This window comes from Lissotriton helveticus, chromosome 2_1, assembly GCF_964261635.1.
Source record: "Lissotriton helveticus chromosome 2_1, aLisHel1.1, whole genome shotgun sequence".
In the NCBI taxonomy this organism is placed as follows: Eukaryota; Metazoa; Chordata; class Amphibia; order Caudata; family Salamandridae; genus Lissotriton; species Lissotriton helveticus.
In genome coordinates, this window is record NC_136059.1 from 923,835,846 (window position 1) to 923,863,361 (window position 27,516).

The window sequence follows — 27,516 nt, forward strand, 5'->3', positions numbered from 1 at the left end:
ATAGTGTTTTAGAAATTGCACTTCTAGAAAGTGGATATTCTCTGCACTTACTACTCTATGTGTCTGCCATCCTGACTCCAATACACATCTGAGGTGGGTGACAGCCACACTTTGTGCATTCCCTCTAGACATCCACAAACTCAGGAAGAATAGGTGTGCATGAGCACCCATCTAAATACATCTGCATTCTGATGCCCTTGCCTAAACAGCATCGCCACTGCACCAGCTCAGAGAGATTGACGCATCTCTCGAATGCATGGAAAAACCTGGCACATCTCTCTATGATACCAACACATTGTGACCCGCGTTTCATCTATGGAAGTGACTCATCGTAATTAGCACATGGAGACGATTGACATATCCTCGACTTGTGGGACCAGTGTTGATGCATCTCGCAACACATCTCGATGTTGCGACCAGGAAATGAACCTCCTTTACTGGGGCCTGCTTGGGTCCTGTAGCCAGGCTATGCCTCATCTTGGCCGGCCCAAACTTTGACTTTTTCCCGGTCCAGCACAACCAGATGAACATTTTTAGCAATATTTGATTCTAAAATCAATATCTCACCTTGTACTTATTGGAGATTTACCATTTTGGTCTTGAAAAATTTATAAAATTGTTAGCTAATTTTCTAAGCCTGTGTGAAGTCTTTTTGTGGAGTTTTCATTGTGATATTTTGTGTTTTTTGTGTTGCACAAATACTTTACACATTACCTCTTCTGATGAGCTTGATTGCTCTGTGCCAAGCTATCAAAGGCTGAGCACAGGTTATCTTTTAGTGTGTCTAGCTTACCCTGACTAGAATGGTGGTTCCTGCTTGGATAAGGAGCATACGTCTGCCAACCATAAACTCTACTTCTAACAGGCAGCTAAATGTTTGCTGTCCTGTGCACCCTGGTGCCCTTATTCAGCTTATCTTGGTCTATTTGAACTCTTAGGCAATTCAAGCATTTCTAACATGTTCTCTATATGAGGAGTTCTCTTCTTATGTGTTCTCATTGTAGGCTGGCATCTTCGTTGCTATGAATGTGGGGCATCTGACCAGGGCCATGCCCTTGATCAAAACTCCCAACCTCCCTGACTATACAGTCATTTGACTTGATATCTAACACTGTCAGTTAGTAATATTTGTGTGTTGGTAGTAATTGTCTCCTTAATGAATTTGCTCCTACGTAGTATTAAAGTTTTTCTAAAGGAGATTCTGCATTATGCCATCATACCCCAATCTTCTTTCAACCTGAGTAGGGACCATGGTTTATTATGCAAATAACTGTCAGAAACGATTGCTGTATGGGATATTATTTTGTCCAAGACCCTAATTAGCCCCTCTAAGAGACTTATGCATAGAAGATGCTGTAAAGGATTACGGCCATGTTAGACCTAGCATCATTGGTGTGGGGTTCCCCTGTATTTTTGCCTTTGGCACCTGTCATTTTGCTGTGAGTTGGACTTCATTTTTCTGGTCTAGATGTTTTGGTCACTTTGCCACTGCTGCTTAGGGCCAAAGTGCAATTGCTCCTTTTGGACATTGTTGTTATGGATTGGTGATTCCATGGTTGGCATATTTGATTTACTAGTTAGGCCCTAGTACAGTGCACTGTGTGTGCCCAGGGCCTGTAAATCAAATGCTGCTAGTAGGCTTGCAGCACTGATTGTGCCACCTACACAAGCAGCCTTGCAACAATGTCTCAGGCCCGCCATTGCAGTGCCTGTGTGCAGTCTTGTACTGCCATGTCGACTTGGCAAGTGCACCCACTTGCAGGGCCCTAACCTTCCGTTTTCTTACATTTTAGTCACCCCTGAGGTTGGCCCAAGCTACCTCTGCGGGCAGGGTGCAGTGTACATGAAAGGGAGGGCATGCCCTGATGTGGGTGGCAGGTTCTGATAGTGAAATACTGTCCATTTTGTTTTTCACTATTGTAAGGCTATCTGTCCCCATAGGATGGAATGGGGAGTTTGCTTATAATATCTTATAAGCATTACATGCCATGGGAACAATATGTGAAAACAAAGTTTGATATGCCTGAACTCTGCATGTTAAAATGAATCTTTTAGTGAGGATGATTTTTACATTTTGGGTTTGAAAATACCACTTTTAGAAAGTAGGTATTTGTTTTGCCTAACCATCCAGTGTGCCTATGCTACGGTTGTGTATTGACTGTCTGGCTTTGGAGTGACAAGGACTGGGGATGTGCATTCTGTTCAGGCAACAAATTGGGGGATTGAGGTGTGTCCTGCCTTTCCATGTTGAGTCATGGCTGGGCTGAATAGACCTTTGCTGCATTCAGAGTAGGGGGAGGCAATTTATGTCACATCTGAATGGGCCTGGTCTGCCAACACCAATGCTGGCTTCAGAGCCTGCCAAGAAGCTTCACCAGAGAGGACAGAACTGGTTTTGGCAGTCAAAGATCTTCTCTGCCACAGAGAACAAGGGACTTTGGATTATAAAAAGAGGGGCCCAGACCCCAGACTTTTAGATCACTTCTGGGAATCAAGAGGAACTTTTTCCAAGGAGAAGAGCTGGAGAAGCCCTATGCCGGAGACTGCAAAATGATTCTACAATAATGAAAGAAGACAATTGAGTAACCGAGTTTCTAATATGGAATACTGGTTATTCTAGAGGAATTAAAAGCGAGACCCTCATGGTCACTCAAAACTAAGAAATTACCAGGGAATCAGTAATTGAGGTACCTATTCCCCAGTAATTCTTCCTTTCTCTCCATATGTTTACACAGAATTCTTATGTTATCAGTAGGATAAATCTGTGTGTGAAAATAAACAGATCTGTGGTGTTCCTGCTGATGAGAAAATCATAATGTGGCTTATAACTGCTGTTTCCTGTCCCATCAGAATTAAGAGACCATTTATAATGAGTCTTTAGAAATAGATTGTTGATAGCAACTATTGGTTTAGGTGCCCCTTCTTGACCTCATATTGGTTGGCACTTCCTAAAAGGGTCTCTGCCAGCGAATCCTTCCAGGCAGGCAGAGATCTCTAAACATGGCAGGGGGTAGTCTCTCTTCAGGAATCATGTGAGGCGAGACAATAGGTATTGTATGCCCATCATCCGTTGCAGACCTGTCTTCACGGATTATTTTTATTCTGAAATACCTACTGCCATATACACGGGCTTTCTTCAGGCTCAAAAGTTTCACAGAATTGTCAGACATATTTCCATGTATTTGTACTCTCGGTGCACGTGTGAACGCATGAGCAGCCAGTGTGTGTACTTGAGGACACCTAATGCTGCAGTGTCTTTCAATAAATCATTTTAAGGCCATTTTAAAGCAGATTTAGTTTTTAAAGCTATAGAAAATAAATGTGCCATTGTATAATTGAAAATGGTAAAATATTGTAGATTATGGAATACAGTATGCTTATCAACTTTGCAGACCTAGCACATACCACTTTTACAACGATGTATACAATACACCATGAGACTATCCTGAAATTATCTTTGATTATAAAGAAAAACAATTATTTACTTAATGTGCCATCACACATGTAGAATCTCACATTTCACTGTTTAAAAATCTGTTTTCAAAGAATGTTCGACGGGGCTGTTTAAAAGAATAATATGCAAAACATACCATTTACGCTCGTACTTTCTGTCTGAAGACTGAAGGGAGTTTTCGTGCTGAAGAAGCTGGGTGTATTTTGTGCTTCAAATCACTTCACCTCCAGAGAATAACATATTATAATTGATTCAAATAGTATTTTATGTAAGTTGCTGCTTTATCTTTTGTCCTAATTACTATGCACTTTGGAGAATAAACTATTAAAGTGCCACTAATTATTCTCATCATTGTTATCTATGAAGTATTTAATGTAAATGAGCGACTATTCATGAACTGCAGTGGATATTAGAATTCAGAAAAGCTGCATATGCTGCTGAAGCACCATTACACTGTGAGGAAAGCAGGTTAATTCTCCAATTATTCTGCTGTCACTTTATTTTGTACACTTGCTCTATGATTAATTGCTCTACGCTTCTTTTGATTAGTAGAAAATGACGATGTCGACCAGGAGACGGTGAAAGCCAGTGTGCATGGTTTTGTTGGCTGTCTTTCCTCGGTGCAGTTCAACCAAGTCTTCCCTTTGAAAGCCGCCTTCCGCCATGACACCTCCGCGGGGGTCTTTGTGAGGGGACGCGTCTCTGAATCCAGCTGTGGCGCCCTTACGGGGGCCGACTCTTCATCCGGTGAAGCCACGCATTCCTTTGCAGGTACTGGCTGTTTGTTGTGTGCAATTGTTACACCACCAGTTTGCTAGACTTTTTTTTAACCGTATCAGGAATAATGTGTACTTTCTCTATTCCTGCTGTGCTTTTGCTCATTATGTACCATTCTTTTTTAAGTTCAGAATAAAGTTTATTAAAATATGTACCATTCTAAACTCATATTTTGTGAAGGTGTACCGATAATCCCCGGATGGAAGATCCAGATGACCAGTTGCAAATTGTTTTGTCTGATTTCATACCTTTGTCTGGTTCATGTTATTAGGCAACTCCTTTGAAGCATAGTTTGAAAACTTTAGACCTGTAAACTTTGCTCATTAACAGAGCATGGCAATTTAGCACTAATGCCCACATTGTTTAGAACTGGTGTTAGTACAGTAAATCTAACCAGTTCAGGTAATCAATGACAAAGCTAACAATCAAATTCAGTGTTATGACCACGTCAAGACCATTAAAAAAGAGAAGGCTTCTAGTTTTTTTTACAGGTGCTTCTGAAGTAAAGGTTTTCAGGCTAGATTAAACATATACGGGCAATTTCAAATTAACTGCTTCTGATAAAGGTATCAAACGAATGTCTTTGTTTATAGCATCACAGGTTTGTTTCCTCAAAGTATCTTCTATCTTCATGGCGGCAGGTTTCCCATGCCATTGTAGTATGGGATACCTGTTTTTTTCCTGAAAATAAAGCCCCAAATTATGGGTCTATCTTTGGGAAATAAAAAAAACTGAGGGGCATATTTACAAGGGCATTGCACCACCGGAGCATCACTTTGTACGACCCTATAGTGGCGCAATGCCCTGCTCCATATTTACAATGCCTGGCACTTTGCGTGGCTTAATGCTGCATTGTAAATATCTCACCCTTTCACTCAATTTTCTGCCTCAAAGGGGCGTGCAAAATGTTTTGCTGTCGGCATACCCATGCAACAGCCATTGCATTTTGACACTGTCCCAGATTTACAAGGATGTGTAAATATGAGGCGGCACCAAAAACTAATGACATTCAAATGGCGGCATTAGACTGGTGCAATGAGAAATGCTATTATTTCTCCTTGTGTTTTGCACTTTCTATGTGTGCGCCATTTTGCAGCACAAACAAAAGGAGCAAATTGCCAGTATTAATTCTTTATGTGCAGGAAGGTGTCCCAGCACATAAATAATAATCCCTGCAATGCATTAAGCCCTGTACCATGGTGCAAGGGTGCCCCGTTGGCTCTAGGCAGCTTTTTAGCGCCAGCGCAGAGATGAGCACAGGGATGTGCCGAATTATTGTCAATGCCGCACAAAGTGGCACATTTGAAATCACGCAGCTTGGTGCTGCAGATTTGCTTGCGGTGCCGCACTGCATCATTTAATTGTAAATATACCCCGTAATGCCCCCAGATACGCTGGGAGTTTTCTCTCAGCTCACGTGGGACATTTGTGTGTGTCTGCTTACCAGTTCACCCATGGAGCTTGACACCCAGGGGTATATTTACAATGAAATGATGCAGCGCCACAAGCACATCTGCTGTGTCAAGCTGGGTCATTTAAAAAAATGCAGAGATGCACTGTATTAATGAGAATATGGTGCATTCCTGTGCCCCCCCTTGTGCCAACTCTAGGAAAGCTGCCTCTCTCCAATGCAGGCACCCTTGTGCCATGGTGTAAGAGTGCCTGCAAAAATGTCAACTGAAAACAGTACACATGTTTAGTCGCCAATAATCAGAACGAGGACACAACTTGAAATCAAATGTTAAAAACAACCAAAAGGTATCAACAGGTTCAATTATAAAAAGAGCTTTAATGTAGATTCCATCAGCGGCACGTCTGTCCTTCAAACCAGCGGTGTGATGCGGGTGCAGCCCCTTCATCCTGGCGTCCACCTTGAAAATCTCTGTACTTCAATCTTGTTTTGGCTTCTGACGACGCCACTCGTTCACTTCTGTCTTTTCTTTTCCTTTGTTCTGCTGCAGATCATTCTGGGCCTATCGACGAAGGACAGCCCCTTTCAAATGCTATCCGGAATGACTCTGCAGTCATCGGAGGTAAGAGGGTGGTGGGAAGTCTCACTGTACAGAATGAATTAATAGTCACTTCTCATAATGTGCGAAGAAGACAAGGTCGCTTCAGAGCAAGAAAAGCATTTTTGAGTAATTAAAATGTATGCAATTGTGGGCTTTTATTCGTTTCTCGACTGTGAAACTATTTTGAATAAGTATTAGAGAACATCAGTGACACATTATAACGAAACACTGCTTTCTAATGGAGGTTGGTAGATTTATTAAAAATACTTCACGGGTTCAATATGGTGCCTAGGGTATTGTTGAGTACAAAGAGCAATATTTTAGCGACAATAGATGAACCGTACTCTTTTCCCTAGCAGCCAATGGAGCTGCTTGAATTAACAGCATGCTTTATCAGAATGAAGTTTTTACATTTGAGAGTATTAAGCTTACAGACAATAGGATTACTCTCCTTTTTTCCCAATTTAGTTTCAAGAAATAATACATTGTCATAAATCTACTTTGAGTTAATTATGTTTAGGTAAACGCCGCTGGTGCTCCTTTAAAAAGGATGAATACAAATGGAGATTTTCTGTGCTTGACATTAGGGAAATGTGTGAGCCAGCGCAATTAAGATTACCAGGGCTATTATTTTGATTCCATATTATTTGTTTGCACTGATGTTTTATGCTCAACTATTTCTGTGCGTTTGTGTTTTCATTTTAATTTAGTTCGTATATATCATTTCAACTTGAGGCAGAGGCGGTGGAGCGTTGCCCCACTCCTTTTTAGCAGTGAAATAAAGGGAAAATAAAATGATAATAACTTGTGTTAATATAATTTTTTTTCTCCTACTTCTGCAGCTTTGCATGAGGTGGTGGGGGTAGGGGAGGAGTGGTAGCACCCTCCTTAGTGCACAATGACTGCTTAGCCGGCCCTCTCCTGCTGGCCAAACAGTCTTGCACACTTCGCATGTTCTCCATGCAGGCTCCATTACAACCTACATGGAGAACAAGCCCAGGCTCCCACTCAGACTCTGAGCCCAGAAATACAGCGGTCAGACCAATAACAACGCTAAGGCAGTGTTGTGATTGACTGACTGGGAGCCTGGATGTGCTTCTTGTTCAGGTCAGCGAGAGAGGACTACGGAGGAGAACTTGAGATCTGTTCTTTTAAATGCAACTTGTATCAATCCTAAAATGAAATGTTAAATCTATGTGTGAAATGTCAAAATGTTATCCTCCTATTAACTGAGTATAATCTAAGGATAATTCATAGTCATGGCCCAGAAGTGATCCTAAAACGAAACTCTCCATAAACCACGCTTAAATAGTTGGATTGAACTTCAAAAGTTTTAGTACTACATCCTCGTTTTTTGTTTTTTAACCCGTTTAGTTTGTCTGTGATATTACAAAATAGGATCTGTTTTTATTAAAATTAGCCTGTTTCTGTCCCTAAAGGAGCATTCTGCTCCAAAGAGCCAAACAACCATGAATACATAATCACTATGCATATGTATTAATATTTCATGGTAATGATCTGCATTGACTGCAATATGGAACTCCGTAGACTACCATTAAGTGATCGCAATGAACTTCAAACAGTTTTATAAATATTTGTTGGCACTGTTATGATCCGAAACAACAAGTTAATTGTTCATAGCTAAGCAGTAGATGGAAATGACATAGTTTTGTCCAAGAAAGTTGTGTCCATTGATACTCATGTACAACAATCAAGGATGACAAATTCTGCTCATATTTAGGTCTTCCTTCTTGCTTGGTCTCTGTTGGATAATTTTATACGCAAACAAGAGAGATGTGATTTGCTGCAAATTCAGGAAATCAGAGTGAGTTGATGCAATACTTACCAAGGAGGCTTCTGTTTAAATGAATCAGCAATACTCTCAGTGCAGATCTCAGTATGATGGCTGCTCTCTTAAACTTTCCACTTAACTTTACTAGACAGATTCCACCCTAGAACCAGGGTCAATATCCTCCATAGTGTTTCATAGTAGGTAGGCCAATGCTTTAGTTGCATGAATAGCCCTGTTGTACTCCTCAGGGTGTCACATCGAGGCCTGGAATAACAAAGAGATAATCACAGAACAATCATTGGTTATCCGCTGTGAAATGTAGGGGTCACCGCAATCTAAGAGAGGTAGTCACAGCTAAAATGTTTGTGAATGGGACCCAAAGTTTTTTTTTCTGCGAAGAAATATGTTCTAGTCTCAGGAAGTCAAGGGTAAGTCAAGCAAAACCCTGCAATAAGACAGAACTACTCACAGAGATGAGTTTGCAAATTAAGCCATCAAAGCTCATTTGGTCTGAATTCAATGTCTTAACAGATCTACCAACTCTAGACATTTATCGTCCTAGCCAACCAGTCACTCTATGTATCATTATACAGATGTACAGCCCTGTTACTATCACCACTTCTCAACCACCACACCAACAACCATCTCTTTATATAAATTCAGCTAGTCTGGTAGTCCTTCTTTACTTTTGTTTTCATTAACAGTACTGCAATCCATGTAGAAATGCATCTAATAAATGAGTACCATAAAATAACTAGCGGTAATGTTAAGAGGGGGATGACACACATATTTGGTGGTCTTGCCATCGCTTGCAAATGTTCTGGAAGGAAATTCCTAGCCACCTGATAGGTGTGCTGGGCTATCCAGCAAGACCAGAATCTCCCATAATTATACTGAATTTGAGACCAACAGAGTATAAACTACTTGCCAATACTGATTGGCGAACTGTGACCAATATAAACCTGGTGGCGATGCAGCTGATCATCCAGAAGTGGAAATCAGCTTTAATACCAGCAATCCATGAATAGGCATGTAAATGATGGTCCTTACTAGCAATGGAAAGAGTAACATGGCAAGTCCACAATATTGTACACACATATGAACAGCCATGGCATCCTTAGTTGGGTACCTATTTGCACTGACAACTTCTCTGGAGTGTAAATCATCCCCAAGATCCCTGAAGCTGGTGAAACAGACTATAGTACGAGGCCATCCTTTACTTAGATCTACAAGAATGAGGCTTTAAGGGAATACGCAAATGTCATTTGGAATGCACTACACTATGGAGATTCCTTGATTTTAACTATGCCGACCCACTAGGAGAAGTTTTTGTGGAAGGGATTTTTTAAAATGATATTGTCCTTGTTTATTCTTGTCATCAATTGTCGTTGCTCATAAAACGAATTAAATACCTTTGAGAGACAAATGGAGGTTAAAGAAAATGGCAAGATAATAGCCACAAAGATATCCCATTTTCATGAATATGTAGAAATATGCAATAAATGATTTTCAAGAAATATTTTAAAATACCTTTCTTCCCTTTGCCCTATGCTTGCAAGCATTAAGCATTTCACATCAGCAGCATACTACATAGTAAAAATGGTCAACATGAAAACAGTGGGCTAGAAACTGGAAAATAAGGTGGAGAAAAGCGAAATTTGAAACCAATCCAAGAGATGAAACTGTAAGACCTTTATGAGGCATTACCACAGATCAATAAAGAAAGCAAAAACTGAGTATTATGCAACTGGAATCAACCAAACAACAAAACAAAATAGATAACTGTTTAAATTTTCTAGAGAAGTGACTTAAAGAGGGCACTTAAGGAGGCTCCTGTGATCTCAGACCAACTTTTGGAGACCTAAATGTGCTTTGAAAATATGATTTTTAGGTTATGATCTGTCATCAAAAAAAGTCCAGTTGCCCTTCAGAGACCATTTTCTTATTCTTGACCACATTGAGTCTCCCGCACATTTGCAAAGGTGCTTGTACATTAAAAGTCTTGAATATCTCTGTAGACCCTTGATACCTGTCATAATTTAGGAGCACCTACCATGACTCGGGCTGGAGGTAAATTAATATTATAAAGTTTCATTCAGCCAATGAATAGTTCCCAACGCTTTCTTTAAAACAAGCAATTATAACTTCTTTATGAAAACCTCAGAATATGCACAGGACCCAGCAACCTCCAAGCTTATAAGGAAACAAACTGGGAAGTGGAGCTAATTGTCAAAACTACAAGAATTCATGGCAGCAGAAACGTATTCTCTATGATATAAAATCAGGTTTCAGAATGGGGAGGAACTACACATAAGGTGTGTCTGCTATTAGAAAAGACCTTGATGTAGCTCACTTGAAAATTCTGATTCTTACAGACGCATGTCCGCTTATGATAGTAGGGGTCTTAAACCCAGATTGGGATGTGTAGAAAATGGCCAGAATCACTGTAATCGATCTTTAGTGACTCAAATCATTTTTGTTTAACAGACAACAAATTTAATCGAGTTCATCTTCCTCACCAATTAAACAAATGTCATGCAGGGCCCACATAAATCTCCTCTGTCACCTTTCGTTTTCAGCATTTACATGAAAGCTCTGGCTCAGATGTTAGCTCAACAGCGCCTAGAGTTCTAAGTGTACACAGTATAAAATAACACTACATGCCTAACATACTACATGCCTAATGTGTTTGGAGGAAGGAGACTTACTTTCACCTCAATGACAGCTAGAATAAAATCTAAAGAGTATGATAACAATTAGATATTAGTCTCCTATTCATGTGACTGAAAGAATAAGGAGCTATCCCACATCCAACTCAGGCTGCAAAAAACCTAGCACTATGGTTCAATGTGAATTTCTTTTTAATATGCAAATTATAAAAGTAATGAAAAATACAAAGTTCTTCTTCATGCTATTGAGAAGGATCCTCTGGTTTTTCCATGTTCGACACCACTTCAAACTGGCGAGGGCGTTGGTGCTATCAAGACTTAGTTATTGCACTTTAGTCAATGCTTGACTCCCTAAGAGAGTGTTTGCAACAAGACAGTCTACAAAATCATACAGCCAGGCTCTATCTCACCATGAATAAAATAAAGAACATTCACCTTCCCCTCATAGAAATTCACTTGCTTCTAGGAGCGGTTCCTCAGCTAAGGTAGAGAGGCGTCGCTCCACTGCTCTTTGAGCAGGAAAAATAAAATGATAATAACATGGTTGTTATTGTTTTATTTTTGGCAAGTTCAGTGCTGGGTTAGGGCAGGGTGGCGCTGGGCCACAGGAACAGGATGAGGATTTGTTTACACACTCCAAGTGTTCATGACTACTTTGCCGGCCGTCTTGGCCTGGTCAAATAGTCATGCACACTTTGCATGTTCCCCACCAGGCTGCATTACACAGCCTGGTGAGGAATATGCCCAGGACCACAGTCCCGATCTGAACGTCGATCCACGATCTCAGACCATTCACAACGCTGCATTGTAGCATTGTGATTGGCTTTGGGAAGCCTGGGTGCTTCCTGGTTCCTGGGCTAGCCAGAAGTGGAGGAGAGACAAGGCTGGCGGAAGAGGTAAGTGGGATTTATTTTATATTTTTATTTTGTCCCCTATGCCCCTCCACACCCCTCCCCCTCCTCTCCACTCTCATTCCCTGCCAGCTGCTACTGCTGGTCTCTGCTGGAGCAAAGAATAATTTAAAAACCTCTGTATATCACTTTCAAAGAATGGAGGGTTTGAGTTCTAAAAATATACTATTTTTACCCTACTACTCCTGCCGTAATGTGCGATTACATAAGCCTGTCTCAACTGCAAGCAGCATGGAGGGATATCAATCTAGGTGCCAGTTTCCCAGCTCTCCTATTTGCTATGCACTGAAATCATAAATCTCCCAATATGACAGTGTTTGGGGTTATGCTAATGTTGGGTGCCTGCAGGTAGTATAAAATAGGTTTTTAAGGTATCTCCTAGCAGTCCCTAACAGTACAGCCATATCCATATGCCTCACTTTGCTGGGCTTGCCCTATATCTCGGATTTGATCAAACTGCAGCCTATCCTGCTGTGGCATAAGGCCTGAACCGGTACTTCTACTGGCCTGAAGAGGTACTTGATCAAGATTGCCTGTCCCTTGATGGGGGAGACCGCATTCCCTGGTTGATCTACGTTAAAAACTTCCTAGAGGATTTAGGACGCCCGAGTATTTTTCCATCCCTGATAGCTTGAAAAATGTTACTAGAAATAATTTGAAATCATTATGCCTAGATCACCTAGAGTCTATTAATTTAGCAAGCAATATTGCAAAACCGTCAGTGAGAGCATACCAACTACTTCTGACTCACCCAGGAATACAACCATACCTATTAAATAGGAGCTTATGATAGGTTGTTATTGACCCGTTTATGGCTTGGTATTTTTCACATCAGGGTCACTTTTCCAAAGCTTAACGATTGGTCTCGCTCTTTATGTTTATGTCCGTGTGATAACATCTCCGCTCAGTTGACAATTCACGTTATTTTTTTTGTAAAATTTACTCTATGCCCAGGAAAAAATGGATTTTACCTTTTTTAAAGAGGTATGGCGTGAGACAATGCCGACCTGCCCTCCTAAAGCTGCAACATTTGAATGACGGCCACGTGACTGATCATATTGCCAAATATCTGAAAGGGGTGATTAGACACCGGATGACAATGGATGGTCCCCCTCTTTCTTAAACTTTCTGAGTCCTTTTTTAATCTATTTTATTCAAATTATCTTGATGTAATGTATGTCTTTTTAACATGTACTGTGCTTTTATGGTTTAATATTTTTCTTAAATTCGAATAAAGCATATTCTGTTCTGATCTGACAGTGTTAAAGGAAAACACCTGAAAATAAGACTCTTTAAAGAGCATATCTTTCCTCCTAGAAGCCTTAGGACTACTGAACTTCCCATAGAAACAAGGTTCCATTGAGTACAAAGCAACCATTACTGAAACTCTTCTCTGATAAATTACCAGTTTTGTCTTGTCTCTTCACAGTTATTGGGTTCATGCAGCTGGGAAAAGACATATGTTTTTCACAAACTAAGTTTCCTACTTCATTAGTTACAAACTGGCAACCATCAATATCCGACACTTTACAAAACACTTGAATATAGAAACAGAAAGTACATAAAGAAAGGTTAGAATGAGTTGGGATGTTTCACCCAGTTACACTGAGTGAGATAATCCAAGTCGAAATTCCAAGTGTGTCTGTGCCAAGAATGATTGGGTCTTGAAACTCGACTCCTTAATTCCAGGCCCAGAGACTCCAGGCCTGACCAAGTTGCTTTAGCACAGGGGCTGTGGACAACAGCATTGCTCAGCCACCGCTCACTCTGCAACAGTCTGGTGGGAGCAGCCAGTATCCCTTTTGGAAAGGAACAAGCATGTCCTGAACATCTGCTGCCCAACTTCATCACTACCCCCCTCCTAAATTGCCCCCAACCCTTTCGACCTGCTCAGAGCAGGCACAAAATGTAAAGAAAATTTCACCAAACTCAGGAAAAACTTCCTGGTAAAGCAGCAAGTAACTTCAGGTCTGAGAAGTTATTTTTGATTTGGGGCAGTACTGTTAATCATCAGAATTTAGTGCCATTTAAAGAAGTCAAAGGATTTTAAAGGATCAAGGCTCAACAAATTCAGGTTGGAACCAGAGGATAAATTACCAATGTGTTTTGAAATCTTGGGCTCTCTCTGAGTGGTCCACTGCATTTCTTCGATCTGAAGGGATGGTATTTGAAGCAAGCGATGTTTAAAAACATCCGTGTCCAGCTCCAAAATGCATCAACAATCCACCAGTATCCCATCCTGGTGTTTAATGAAGCATGTGAATACAGATACTGAAGGAACTAAAGAATATTTATTATGTGTTCTTAAAGTAAAATGAATTATCAAATGTATTAGTTTCAGATATATATTCTCTAATTTGCAACCAACAAATAAATCAATACAAATATTCCATAACAAACCAAAAAGTTTTGCAGCCAAATGCCCATTTTTCAAGATAAATTGTATAAGAATTTGTACATGTGGTTCTATATGAGGTTCATTAGTGACTTGGAAATGGTCTCCCAGGTTGCCCTCCCAAAGATCTGACTGGTCCCTGCATATGTGGACTCCCAGATGTTGAAATTTGTGGGAGGCAATAGACAAGCCAAGAGGTGCAACCATCATTAAACAACTCACCCAATGGTCCTTCAGTGGAAAGAGGCATGGCATTGTAGCGTTATTGCTCAGACCCGAATGTTTCCCTAATAAGGTCAACAGATGCATAATGGGTGGTAACTCAATGATAGCATTCTTCAGATATATCAGGATGGTGTCTCTAAAAAGAGAAATTATATGAGTCTGCCCATCCATTGCCAGTTCGTAGCCCTTCGGTAGTGCTTGCATGCTGCAAGCCAGTGGTTCCATGGCAAGGCGCAAACAAGAGTGGTGACAAAGAGTAGAGCTGCTGGGTACCTCTATGTATCTGCCACCAGTCAGAGTATTCACAACCGATCTGCACTTTCACTCTTGAGTCTGAATATATCACCCGCATTTAAGCAGCCTGGTCATTTCCAATCTGCATCTGGCATACATAGGATTGCACATAAATAGTTAACAATATGCTCTCAAGGGCCTTTCCCATATCTACCTACACTGCCACCACTCGTTGCAGTTCATTCGGTAGTGCATCCATTATGTGAAATAAACAGTGCAAGTTTGGGAGGTGCTAATTCCCGGAATGAGCCAGCTGTAGTCCGAGTGGTCCAGGGATAGCGAATGGGAGTGGGTCTGATTCACCACAGTTTTCTCTTGGATGTTGTAGCCCTAGTTGAGAAGTGACAATAGCCTGTATTCTTTCCTGTCCATTGGATCCCCCCTCGCTTTGTTAATATGACCATGCCAGATTACCCCGAGGTCTCCAGCAAACAGCCAGCCTCGCATACAGATGCGTACATTTTAGATAGGGGTTTGAGCCATTCTGCTTTGCTGCATTTATAGATATTTGAGTGGGAGGCCATCACTGCCCGATGTCTTCCCCTGCCGCCATCTGTTTAATCACACTCACCTTCTCAGCCTCTATGATACGACCTTTCATTTACAGTCTAGCATCTGGGGTACAACATGGTCAGGGGGTGTCAGCCTAATAGCAGTTCAGGTGCTCCCGAGACACCAATTCGACCAGGCCTATTCAGGTTATGATAATAACCTGAGAACACTGCCACAATGTCAACTTGTTTGCATACCTGGTGGTCATCTAGGGGGCGGGTGGCAGTGATGGCTTGATGAGTGCCTTCTGCATGCAGCAGGCCCGCAGGCAGGTGTCCTGCATGATTTCCGTCATTGTGAGGTCTCAATAGGTATTCCTGATAGTCATGGAGGGAAAGCCTAGACCCTATGTCAACATGTTCCCATGTGAGCCGGGTCAGTTTGTGGCAAGCCTCTGTCTAGGTTACTGCACTTGTTTTCAGACTCCAAAGTCTGCGCTCCACTCGGACCAGTTGGGTTGGCAGTGAAAAACGCACCCCGCTTGAGGTCATGATAACAAACGACTTAATATATGCCTTGACACCTCCCACTCGGTTAGTGGCGATGGTGCTAAGCCTGAGTTGAGTTCAAATAGTGTCTTATTCCTTCCTTCAGGGTGCAGCAAAATGTGGCATCATCCAAGCCCCCACAGCTGAGCTGCCAAGACGGGACACATTTCATCGGCCTGGCCCCCTTTATCGACATCGGGAGGGGCTCAATGGTGCAAGCATTTCATCATGAGCTATTCAGCGTCAAATGTCGCTCCTGTAAGAAGCACGTCTATCCTAGTGTGTAATGCGCGTATGTCAGAGAAGTGTGAGTACTCCCTACTTGCTGGGTGGGTCTGTCACCACCAATCAATCAGGTGCCAATTGGCCTTCCACTTTTTCAAATATTCTTCCATACGGATTCCTGTCGCACCCAGCAGCTCTGGCTGTTTGTGGAACACTATCATGTCAGCCACAAAATTAAAGTCTCCGCCTTTCACTAACGTGCCCTACAGTGTCCTTGCCATTAGGTCTGATGAAGAGTTGAGGTGTTCCGCTTGGCCCATCTTCGGGGAAAAGATACCCACTCTATGAACCATGGAACTATCTAATTTTCCACTCACAAATACAAATCTGCACCTTCGGCCACTCTGTGTGCAATGGTACCCCCATCACAACCCATATTAGGACCCCCTCTACAGTATGCTGTGTTGTAAAACATGTGGACCCTCCATCGGGTTAGCGAGCTTTTACCTTCCTGTTCGGTTAGGGTTGTCTTCCTCAGGAAGGAATGGGTGCAGTGCCTCATGGTGACTGTTAGAAATGGGGGTCTCTAGTTGGCAGAGGTAGTTACCTTTGTCCAAATAGGGACCCTTGCTTCTAGTCAGGGAAAGGGGGATTCATTTCTAAAATAATCCCTGCTCTCCCCCATGGTAGCTTGGTATGAGTAGACAGGCTTATCTCAGAGGCAGTGTGTAAAGCATTTGTGAACATACACAGTAATACAGTGAAAACACTACAAATGGACACCACACTAGTTTAGAAAACTAAGTAATCTTTATCTAAACCAAAACAAAAGCAAACAACAAAAATCTACAATACAGTAATAAAAATATGATTCTGAAATGGTAGCGGTATTTCAGTTCAAAGCAAATTGCAGAAGCAACACTTTTTACACAAAGTACCTTAGATGCGTCACGCAAACAAAGAAAAAGGGCAGCAGGGAAGGTGATGCGCCGGTTCCTTACGCTCAGGGAAGGTGAGATACCGGTTTCTTGCTCCGGGGGAGGTGATGTGTCAGCTCCTTACCGGAGAGGAGGTGATGCGTCAGTTTCTTACTGCAAGGGGAAATGATGCATCGGTTTCTTACTGCGTCCCCCAACGATGCGTCAGACTTGGTGCCTCAATGCTATGTGATAATCTGGGATGATGCATGGATTCTTGCAGCCATACACAGGGCTTGCCCTGGAATCGGTGCAGAGATCTTGAACTTTGGACATCGTTGCACTCAGTGCGGCGATTTCTCGAGCCGTGGCAGGCGCTGCGACAGTTCTTTGGGGATGCGTCAGAAACAGATACGGATGTGTCACGCTTCTCGGTGTTGCATTGATTTTCCAGCTCCCAGCGGAAATCAGTCTCTAGAGGTCCAAAACAATAGTAGGCACCTCTTGCAGGCCAGAACTCCCAGCAAGGAAGTTCAAGGGAGCTGGTGGTGAAGTCTTTGTGCCTCTGAGACTTCAGAAAAGGAGGCAAGCTCAGTTTCAAGCCCTTGGAGATTTTCCTCATGCAGGGAACACAGCAAACAGCAAAGTCCTTTCTCCTTCCCCGTGGCAGCAAGTAGCCACTGAAGGCCAACCCCAGACAACAAACTGCACAGGGACAGTATTCCTCCTCAGCTGCTCCTGCTTTTCTCCTTGGCAAAGGCCCCTCTTAATTTCCCAGAAGTGATCTAAATTTCTGGGGGCTGGGTCCCAATATTTATACTACAGAATCTTTTGTTCTCTGGTGGCAGAGAAGCCCAGTGTTCAGTCAAAACAAGTTCTGTCCTCTCTGGTGCAGCTTTCTGGCAGGAAGTGGAGACAGCATTGTGGAAGACAGACCAAGCCTATACAGGTGAAAGGACCCCCCTACTCTAAATGCAGCCATGGTATATTCAGCCCAGCCCTGACTCATTATCCTCTCTGGAGCCACTGCTCCTCCTCAGCCTCAATCATCCAAAGGCAGACATGCAAAACACAAACTTAGCAGAGACACACTAGAGTAAGAAAATGCCTTCTTTCTAAAAGTGGTATTTTCAAACACAGAATGTAATAATCACCCTCACTAAATTATGCATTTTAATATTCTGAGTTCAGGCATATACAACTTTATTTTCCTACCTTGTTCCCAGGGGTAGTTATGTTTATAAGTTGTTATAAGTAAACTCCCCAGTCTATCCTATGGGAACAAGTTGCGTTGCAATAATGAAAAAACATAATTGGTACTATCAGGACATGCTAAACACACCAGGGCATGTCTTACCTTTCACATACATTGCACCGTGACCACTGGGGTACCTTGGGACTACCCTCGGAGTGACTAACATGAGAGAAAAGGGAAGGGCCTACCAGGTCGACATGGCAGGTCGACATAGCAGTCCCAGACTGCACACAGACTCTATAATGGCAGGCCTGAGTTACATTTACAGGCTGCCCAATCAGTGCTGTAGCCCACTAGCAGTATTTGATTTACAGGCCCTGGGCACACACAGAGCGCTGCACTAGGGACTGACTAGTAAATAAAATCAGCCAATCATGGAAACACCAGTCCATAACAACAAATTATAAATGGAGCACTTGCACCTTGGCACTGAATGGCAGTGGCAAAATGCCCAAAGCATCTAAACCAGCAAAACCAGCAAAAAAGTCCAACATACAGCAAGAAGGCAAAGACAAAAAATGCAGGGGAGACCCACGCCAATGGTGCCAGGTCTAACAGTTTGCATACCCAATCTCCTAATGTTCCAAATGAGGAAGTTGAATACAGCAAGGTGTGTCATGTGAGCAGTGAGTGTAAGTTTTCTGCTGAGTGTAGAATTGATCTGTGTCCGCTCACCCACTGTCCCAGCTCCTCCATCCCTGTGTGTCTCATCTTTCTGTTGGCCCTTTATATGTCACAGTACCCGCAGAGTCCAAGAAAGTGTGTTGTGACCTTGTGTCGCTTTTCCTCTTGCCACCCTCCCCCCTAGCTCACACCTTCTCATGGTGGGGGGATCTTCAGCTGGCAATAGCTGGAAGAGGACAAGATAAGCTGGGGGTGCCCTGCAGTCCCCACCACACCACGGTGTGCAGCCACTTCAGTACCTCAGCAAGACTTCCGGCCCGGACCCGCCACCACCGGATCCCACGAGCCCCTTTGCCCTTATCATAGGCCAAAGGGATGGCCTTAAGTACACCAACTCCGGGGTCATAGTCTGCAACAGCTGTGGCCTGTTGTGGCAGTAGGTTGAGTCAGATACGAGCAGCGGCTTGGCAGAACTTCCTATGCTGTGGCACCATCTTCCACACTTAAGCCATGCCCCCTCTTCATATTCTTTAATGGCATCTTATGGGAAAAAAGTAACTTTAAAAAATGTACACTCTTACTTTTCTTAGAAATACATCGATGTTCCCTAAAGCACCAAGGGTGAAAGATTGAAAAAGAAATGTAAGGGAATTGACACTAGCCGAAAAAATATTGATACAACTAACAAGGACAGACAACAAACTGAAGACCTAGACACATTTGTCATGTACTATCCTACACTCATATATACCCTACAGATACAAAACAGCATTGAATATAGTAGCTTTGAGGCCCTACAATATGAACTGAAAAGAGTCTGGGACCTCATATCAATGGTACATAGACTGAATTGTGCTCCAGACACTGATTTAACAGTTTGTGTATTCAGACTTTGACTAAATAAAGCTAAGCAGTGTTAAAGCGTATAAACTATATTTAGAATTGAGGTAGTTTAAACCTCTTTTTTTAAATTTGAAACTTGATTCCCTAAATCATAAAGCTTCTAAAGGTGAAGCTTGTAGCTGTAACCATCCAATCAATAGAAATGATTGTGCATATTATTTTGTAATAGTCTAAGCTTTGGTTTGATAGACCCCAAAATATTTTCTTTCACTACCATCACAAAGACATGGAGTTAAGCTGGAGGGTGAGGGGTGCCATTTCAAATGAGTAAGGTCTTTGGTTTAGGAATTGTTAGAACTGGGGGTTGCTAGTTGGCTGAGGTAGGTATCTTGGGCCACATAGGGACCCTTGCTTCCACGTCAGGGAAAGGAAGGACATCTTCTCAGATAGCCCCTGCTCACCCCCTCCGTAGTTTGGCACGAGCATCCAGGCTTATCTTCAAGTGTGTATTTGCAACCACGCTGTCAGTAACCCAATGATGACACCATAAATGAACTCCACAAAAGTTTTATAAAAACAAGTATACATTTATATAAAAAGATATACGATGAGACCACACAATATAAATCCAACATATACTTATTTGTAATATTCCTCCTGGCTGGTTATTAGGCCAGCCAGCCCTTTTAGGTTCTTGCAGTATTAATAAGCAATTCTAGATGATCCAATTCAGTCCTAATGCAAAGCTATGCAGTTCGTAATGCAAGAATCAGGCATTTCGCAATGGAAAAATAAGGCAGTTCATTATGCAACAATCAAGCAGTTCGTAATGCTAAAATAATGCAATGCGTAATGCAACAATCAGGCAGTTCGTTATGCAAACTAATGAAATGCGTAATGCAACAATCAGGTTGTTCGTTATGCAAAAATAGTCTAATGCGTAATGCAACAATCAGGCAGTTAGTCATGCAGAATTAATGCAATGCGTAATGCAACAATCAGGTAGGTCTTAATGCAGAAATAATGCAATGCATAATGCAACAATCAGGTAATTCATAATGCAGAACTAATGCAATGTGTAATGCAACAATCAGGTAGTTTGTAATGCAGAACTAATGCAATGCGTAATGTAACAATTTGGTAGTTTGTAATGCAAAAATAAGGCAATGCGTAATACACTCTAGCACCGATCACGGTGCTTTAGACGGTCTCTCCGCCACTCGTTTTGACTCATGGTTAGCTTCCGCCAACAGATGCTTCCAACACGGGTATGAGGTAAACCAAAGTGCAGCTATGCACTCCGACCCCGGTACTGCCAGCCCTTGGCAATTACGGGCCACGATGCGGGCTGAATCAGAGGCTCGCTTTGCAACAATGGGAGAGGCCAAGAGCGTACCCCTCCGAGCCCACACCCTGCCCCAGGCGGCAGCACATGTTACCTGGAGGGTGCGACCTCGCTCTCCACTCCTCTTACCGCGACTTGGGCTTCAGATGCAACTTTGTGGATTCCGGGCAGTGGGACTTGGGCCCACCCCTGACAGGGTTGGTTTGAGGTCCCGCTCTGGCAAAGGCGGCCTTGGGCCGGCGGCACAGCTCCTCTGGGATGCCGGTCCGTGCTGCTGGTGATAACGAAGATCTCAGGCTGCAACAGGGCACACGCACACAGCATCGCTGAGACACTTTTGAGCTTTGGGTGTGCACGATCAGAGGGCAATCCTCACTAAGGTCTCAGGCTGCACGAAGCACACGCACACAGTGTCGCTGAGACTCACTTGAGTTCCGGGTACACACGATCACAGGGCAATCCTCATGAAGGTCCCAGGCTGCAAGAAGCACACACACACAGTGTTGATGAGACTCACTTGAGTACCGGATGCACACAATAACAGGGCAATCCTCATGAAGGTCTCAGCCTGCACAAAGCACACGCACACAGCATCGCTGAGACTCGCTTGGACTCCAGGTGGGAACAATAACAGGGCAGTCCACACGAAGGTCTCAGGCTGCACAAAGCACATGCACACAACGTCGCTGAGACTCAATTGGATCCCATGTGCACACGATCATAGGACAATCCTCACGAAGGGCTCAGGCTGCACGAAGCACACGCACATAGCATCGCTGAGATTCGCATGGACTCCAGGTGCCCATGATCACAGGGTCTCAGGCTGCAAAAAGCACACGCACACAGCGTCGCTGAGACACACCTCAAAACATTTGTGTTCCTGAATTTCCACAACAGGGAGCCAGCTCTCCCTGGGCCCTTGGGGACAAGTTACTTCAGGACACAGCACACAGAAAAGTCCTTTCAAGCAGGGGGACACAGCACACAGAAAAGTCCCTTAGCCTCTCCTTGGTTAAATCAGCAAACTGCAGGCCTTCCCCGGAACACACAGCAAGGGTCTGTCCTTTCCTCCAGTGTCCTCAGCTGTTTCTTCCTTTTCAGTCTTGATCAATCCATTCCAATGTTCAGGGGCTTCAGCTCTCATAGCTATACCCCTAAATGTCTTTGAAGTCTTTGTGTTCAGGGGGCAGTGACCCCTGTTCAAACCAGGTCTAGGTGTCTCCCTGCCAGTGACACCTTCTTCCTTTGATAGAGGGGGTCTGGATCCTCAATCACTCAGCAGGAGATGGAGCCATTGTTTTATTGCGGCAGCCCAGGCCTCTTCACCTCCAGGGGCTACTCCTCCCCCCTACACTCCCGATGCAGGTCAACCTGTTGCTTTCTCACCTCCTCCCCTGGATCAATACATTCCCCAGATCCTATCACTTTCAGATCCAGATAGTCAAACCACAACCAGGCAGAGACACACAGAAATGTTAGAGCATAAAAACCCACCTACTTCTTAAAGAGTGGTTTCTAAACACACAATACAAAAACCACCTTCACAAAAAGATATGTTATTGAATTGTGAGTTCAGTACACTAAAGTTCACCTGTCCATCTCTTTCGTAAGATAGGCTGGAAAACATATTACACAGCCTCCCCATTCTGTCCTATGGGCAAGATGGCCTTTCAACAGTGAAAAACGAAATGAAGAGTATATCAGTCACGACATGGTACACACCTCAGCACATGTCCTACCTTTCACATACACTGCACCTTGCCAAGGGGGTATGTTGGACCTACCATAGGGGTGTTTGATGTGCGTAGAAAGGGAAGGGTAAGGCCTACCAAGTGGGTGCACTTGTCAGGACAACATGGCAGTTTAACAAACTGCATGCAGGCACTGGAGTGGGAGGCCTGAGTTCTCTCTTTAAGGCTATTTGTGTGGGTGGCAGAATTAGTGTTGCAGGTCCACTAGTAGCATTTGCATTACCAGCCCTGGCACACATAGTGCACTTTACTAGGGACATTACTAGTAAGGCAAAGCGGAGAAGCGTGGAGAAGCGTGGCTCAGTGGTTAGAGGCGGCAGACCCGGAAGCTGAGATCGGCCGTGGACCAGGGTTCGATTCCCCGCCTCGGCGGGTCTCGGGCTCAAAAATTCCACGGACTCGACAATTCTCCCTCTGGTGCCTACTCGACTCACGGGGTCACACTCTGCGACTCTGGGCAATAGCTTGCTTAGTCTCCACTACGGCCCCTCGCGGTGGGATGCCTGGCTTTCACCTTGTGGATACCCTGCCGGGGTATCTCACAGGGGAATACCAGGACGGGTTCCCTAAGCAAGCGCCTTGATACCTTCGGGTGATACGTGCGCTATATAAGTCGCAATACATTTACATTTACCAATCATGGACAACCAATTACCATTATACTTTACACAGGGAGCACTGGCACTTTGACACTGATCAGCAGTGGCAACATGCCCAAAGCATCTACATTGGCAACACCATGTCAGAAAAAAGGTCTAGGGGGAAAGCAAAAAGTTTAGGGAACTTTACCCAAAAAGGGCAGAGTCCAACAGGAACTTTGGGAACTGGAATGCTCTATGCCTGAAGGTTGTGGGAGTGACTGAACCAGAAGGGAGGGTAGGGATGAGTCAACAGTATTCAGCTTTGTCTTTGCCATGGGGAGAATGCTGTCATGCTACTTGAAGCTTGTCCATTGTGCTACCTGTAGCAGATCTATGAGCATCTGCTTGTCTGGGAAAATGGCAGCATTTTGCCAAATGTGTATAGGTAAGCAATCCAGTCAGTGGTAGAATAAAGAAGGAATGGTGAGTGTTAGTTGCTTAGTCTGTGAATTTTTTTGGGGAGATTCTCTTCCTCCCTTCCTCATTGTCTGCAGTGCATGGTAAGGGTGTTAGGTGAGACTAGCTACCAGGTTTCAGCATGAGGGATAACATCTGAAATGGGTCAGAAAATGGCTGTTTTGCGCAAGGCTACTTGTTTCCCATACAACATGCTCAGCTGGATGTCAAAGACAACCAACCATTTTGAGCCCACCCTTCTCTGTGACTTTCTCTGCTCTAATCCTTGTCAACTCAATGAAAAGTATTCAATACATAACTAGAAATGAAACATGAAAGTATCAAATGGCATCCCAGTGAGTATAGTTCATACTGGACAGAGCCAAGTGTTTAATCTACCTAGATACGTGGGCATAGCTCATCACTATCACCAGATGGACGTTATCCTTTGTGGATTATTGAATCATAACCTGATGTCCGATCTATGAATATGAATTAATTTAATGTACACCAAATAACTGAGGTAGAACAGGATGAAGAATGAGCAATCCAATCACGTACGGAAGACATTGAAGTCAATTACAAATCTGGAGATATCAGACATTTACAAGTGGCCTATTTCTCTCTATAACTGGATTCTTGACCAATTTATCCAGATTCTGGATCAATGTAACTGGGCTTCTGATCAGCATGACTTGAATCTTCAAACTTTCTTTTACCTGCAGAATACTTAGAAAGAGTAGATGCCTCTGATGATTGCTTTTGTGCAGGAATGTGCTCCTTCTGCAACAAAACAATCCTGCCTACAAGGTAGGCACCCTTGCACCAGGGTGCTTGCATTAGCAAAATAAAGAAGATTATGCGCCAGCACAGACAGAGAGCAGGGTTGCAGCATTTTGGTAAATATGGTGCATTTCTACTCTCTCCCTTTCATGCAATGCACTGCATTGCAGCGCAGCAAGTTGTCTTACTGCATTGCATGATAGTATGAAAATCTGTCCCCAAATATTTAAAGGTGGTACATGTAAGAATTTAGATTTGGCATGTACCTACCACAGTGCAAGAGTGCCTGCTTCGGCTTAATGCAGCAGATTATGCAGCAGCACAGGCAGAGAGCAGGAATGTGGCATATATTGGTAAATATGGCGCATACCTGCGCTCTCCCTTTTGCTCAACTCAGTGCAGCGCAGCAAGTGGTATTGGTGTGTTGCGTGTTAATATGAAAAATCTGCTCTACAATATTTAAAGGAGGTACAGGTAACAATTTAGTTTTGGGATGTTCTTACAGTGACTAGCCCCTAAAATTTATTTTACTGAAAAAAGGCAGTAGGGTCCTGTGAGAAAAACTAAAGTTCAGAATAAAATCATAACTCTGCAGTCTTTAGTGTGGAGCAAGCTGTGGGTCTAAGTCAATCACTATTTTTATTGTTTATTAAAAATCCAATTCACTGGTGAGGTGCCAGGTGTGACTTATGCACAAGCCTTCAAACAAGTTTCTGGTAGAAGAAGAATGCCTGCTCTAAACACCAATCAGAACCCTTTATTTACTGTTTTTCCTATACAAACCCGGAATAAATCAATCAAGTTAGTCCATATTTACTTATATTAAAGCGTATTTGCTACCTCCTTTTCATTATTTATGTTGTTGATCCTCTCAGCTGTGAAGAGACAAAATTAGTTGAACATCTTCCCATTGTTTTGTTCTAATTATTCGGTCAAAATATAATCAACTCTTTTCATCATTTGTCATCAAAACTTCGATAACTATTCCTTACTCATCATTGTCAATCACCATATGCAACGTAGTAAGGGGTAGTGCCCACAAATGTTACTTGAATTCCAATTTACATTGTTTTGACCACAAGTTATAAGCAAAACTCCATACTTTATATTCTTTATCTTCGTTGACCACTTTGCTTCGATCTATTCAGCCAGCCTGGAAAACACATTCTTTAATTGATTGCAGAATTCCTGAGTCATGAAACCCTTTTGGAAGGTAGAAATATGATGCCTTCTACTCCAAATCTGATTTGTAACTGAAAACAATGTTGAAATCTTGCCGTCCCGATAAAGACTCCATTCATTTTGCTAACGGTTTTGATATAGCAATGCTTACTAAAGATGCAAAATGATGTCATTGACTCATGTAGTATAGTAACTTGTTCATTAAAATAATTGGATTCACAGGTTCATTTTCATTGCACCCAGGACTTGGAATAATTGTGCTGCAACACAATGTTTTGCAAATTATTTTCAGTTACAAAGACAATAGTAAACAAATATAAAAAAGGCCTTTTGATATGTTTGCACCAACCAGGAACCTTAGTTTTGGGCCTTATTGATTTGTTGTTGATTCACAAATCTACAACTCTAAAAACATTATGAATTTAAAATCAGTCCTTGAGGGAAAATTGTTTCTTCCTAGATTTCACATCTATATTTCCTTCTTGAAATACGGGGTCACTGTAAATGAAAATGCTTATCAGCCTCTTAAGTTCAACAAATTAATCTCACGGGGTTAAGAGTTCTAAAATCATTTAATAAGAACGGCATTAACAATAGCGAGACGGGAGCCTAATCGATTAATTGATAACTCCTTCAGTTCAATACAGTCATGTCATACCAAGTATTTTTCTTTCTTGTTAATCAGTGCCGCCTTTCTTATACAAAAATATCTCATAATTAAATGTACAAAAATAATGAATGGCCTTTTTGTGTATCGATACCAAAGAATGACTCTCCGTGAGGTCTCAACAGTGACATATATATGATTGTGTTATGTACATCACCTTTTACTGAGCCCAACTGTACAAAACCTACCCGTACACGTCCTCTTGTTTACCATCTCGTTTGTTTCCCTTGTGTTATTCCCCAGGTGTCATTGCGGTGGTGATATTCGTCCTGCTTTGCATAGCTGCCATCAGCATGCGCATTTATCAACAGAAAGGGACGTACAAAAACAGCGAGGCCAAAGGATCTGAGAACGAAAACATCGCAGCAACAGCGCTGAAGACGGAGCTCAGCATGCAGAACACAATCAATGAAAGTCAGAAAGAGTACTTCTTCTGATTGATGCCTTCTCTTTTCCTTACCCATCTGATAGTCAGACTCTTTCTTGTTAAGCCTGGGCTCCCCCGAGGACTGACGTGCACTGGCGCTCGAGCAAACAATGATTTTGAGACGTATTACACTGCATACTTTCAGTCTCGGTGATTGGGTCTAGGAGGTCTCTATAGAATACTTGCATTTCTTAGCTTTCATAAAATGCATTTTATGTAACAGTAAATAAGGTATTGTAAACAACTTTATTGTTTGTAGTTTCTGACAGTTCAGATGTGACCTTCTACAGCTGCAGTTTATTATGCATACGTGATACAATTTGAAATAAGGTATTTGTTATGATGTCCAAGGCCCTTTCTTCTCTTTCTAAAACGTGTGAATAAAGATGTTTTCCTGATGGTAAACCTTGAATATGGACGGGTGCAGTACACCCTAAAAGACAAACTATTGTTGTGTTCTTCAGTGTGACCTTTGCTCGTCTATTTAATTGAAATACCTCTGTAGCAGACTCTGGACACTGAAACATTTAAGGAGACCATATGGTTTAATAAGTTCGAACAGGTATGAACTCCAATCAAACATAAACAAACAAGGGGATGAGCTGGAAATCACATCACTCACTGGTGGTTGCTGTTGATGTAGGAATGAGTAAAGAGAACGTTTTTTTCTTTGCATTAGCTGGCCATGTAAGTGGTCCCATCATTAAATGATGTCACAGCAGATATCAATATGAACCACATATCATCGGAGAAAGATGCACTCAACAGCTTCATTACTGATAGTTGCTGTTATAAAGCAGGATTGAGTAAAGAAAGCTATACTAGGTTCTCATCAACAGATGGACCCTTCGACAGGACCATTCAATGAATGGTATCACAATCCATTGAACA

General features: G+C 42.6%; 1 protein-coding gene across 1 annotated transcript in view; it reads left to right on the plus strand.

Annotated features, from left to right (window-relative positions):
* Nucleotides 1–26,869, plus strand: part of CNTNAP4 (contactin associated protein family member 4) — a 1,902,933-nt gene extending 1,876,064 nt beyond the window's left edge. The window contains exons 22-24 of the mRNA XM_078675664.1: nucleotides 4,004–4,225; nucleotides 6,193–6,264; nucleotides 26,442–26,869. Coding sequence (XP_078531790.1) covers nucleotides 4,004–4,225; nucleotides 6,193–6,264; nucleotides 26,442–26,635 — 488 coding nt within the window. The 3' untranslated portion in view covers nucleotides 26,636–26,869. The remainder of the gene's footprint in view (nucleotides 1–4,003; nucleotides 4,226–6,192; nucleotides 6,265–26,441) is intronic.
* Nucleotides 26,870–27,516: the final 647 nt, after the last annotated feature.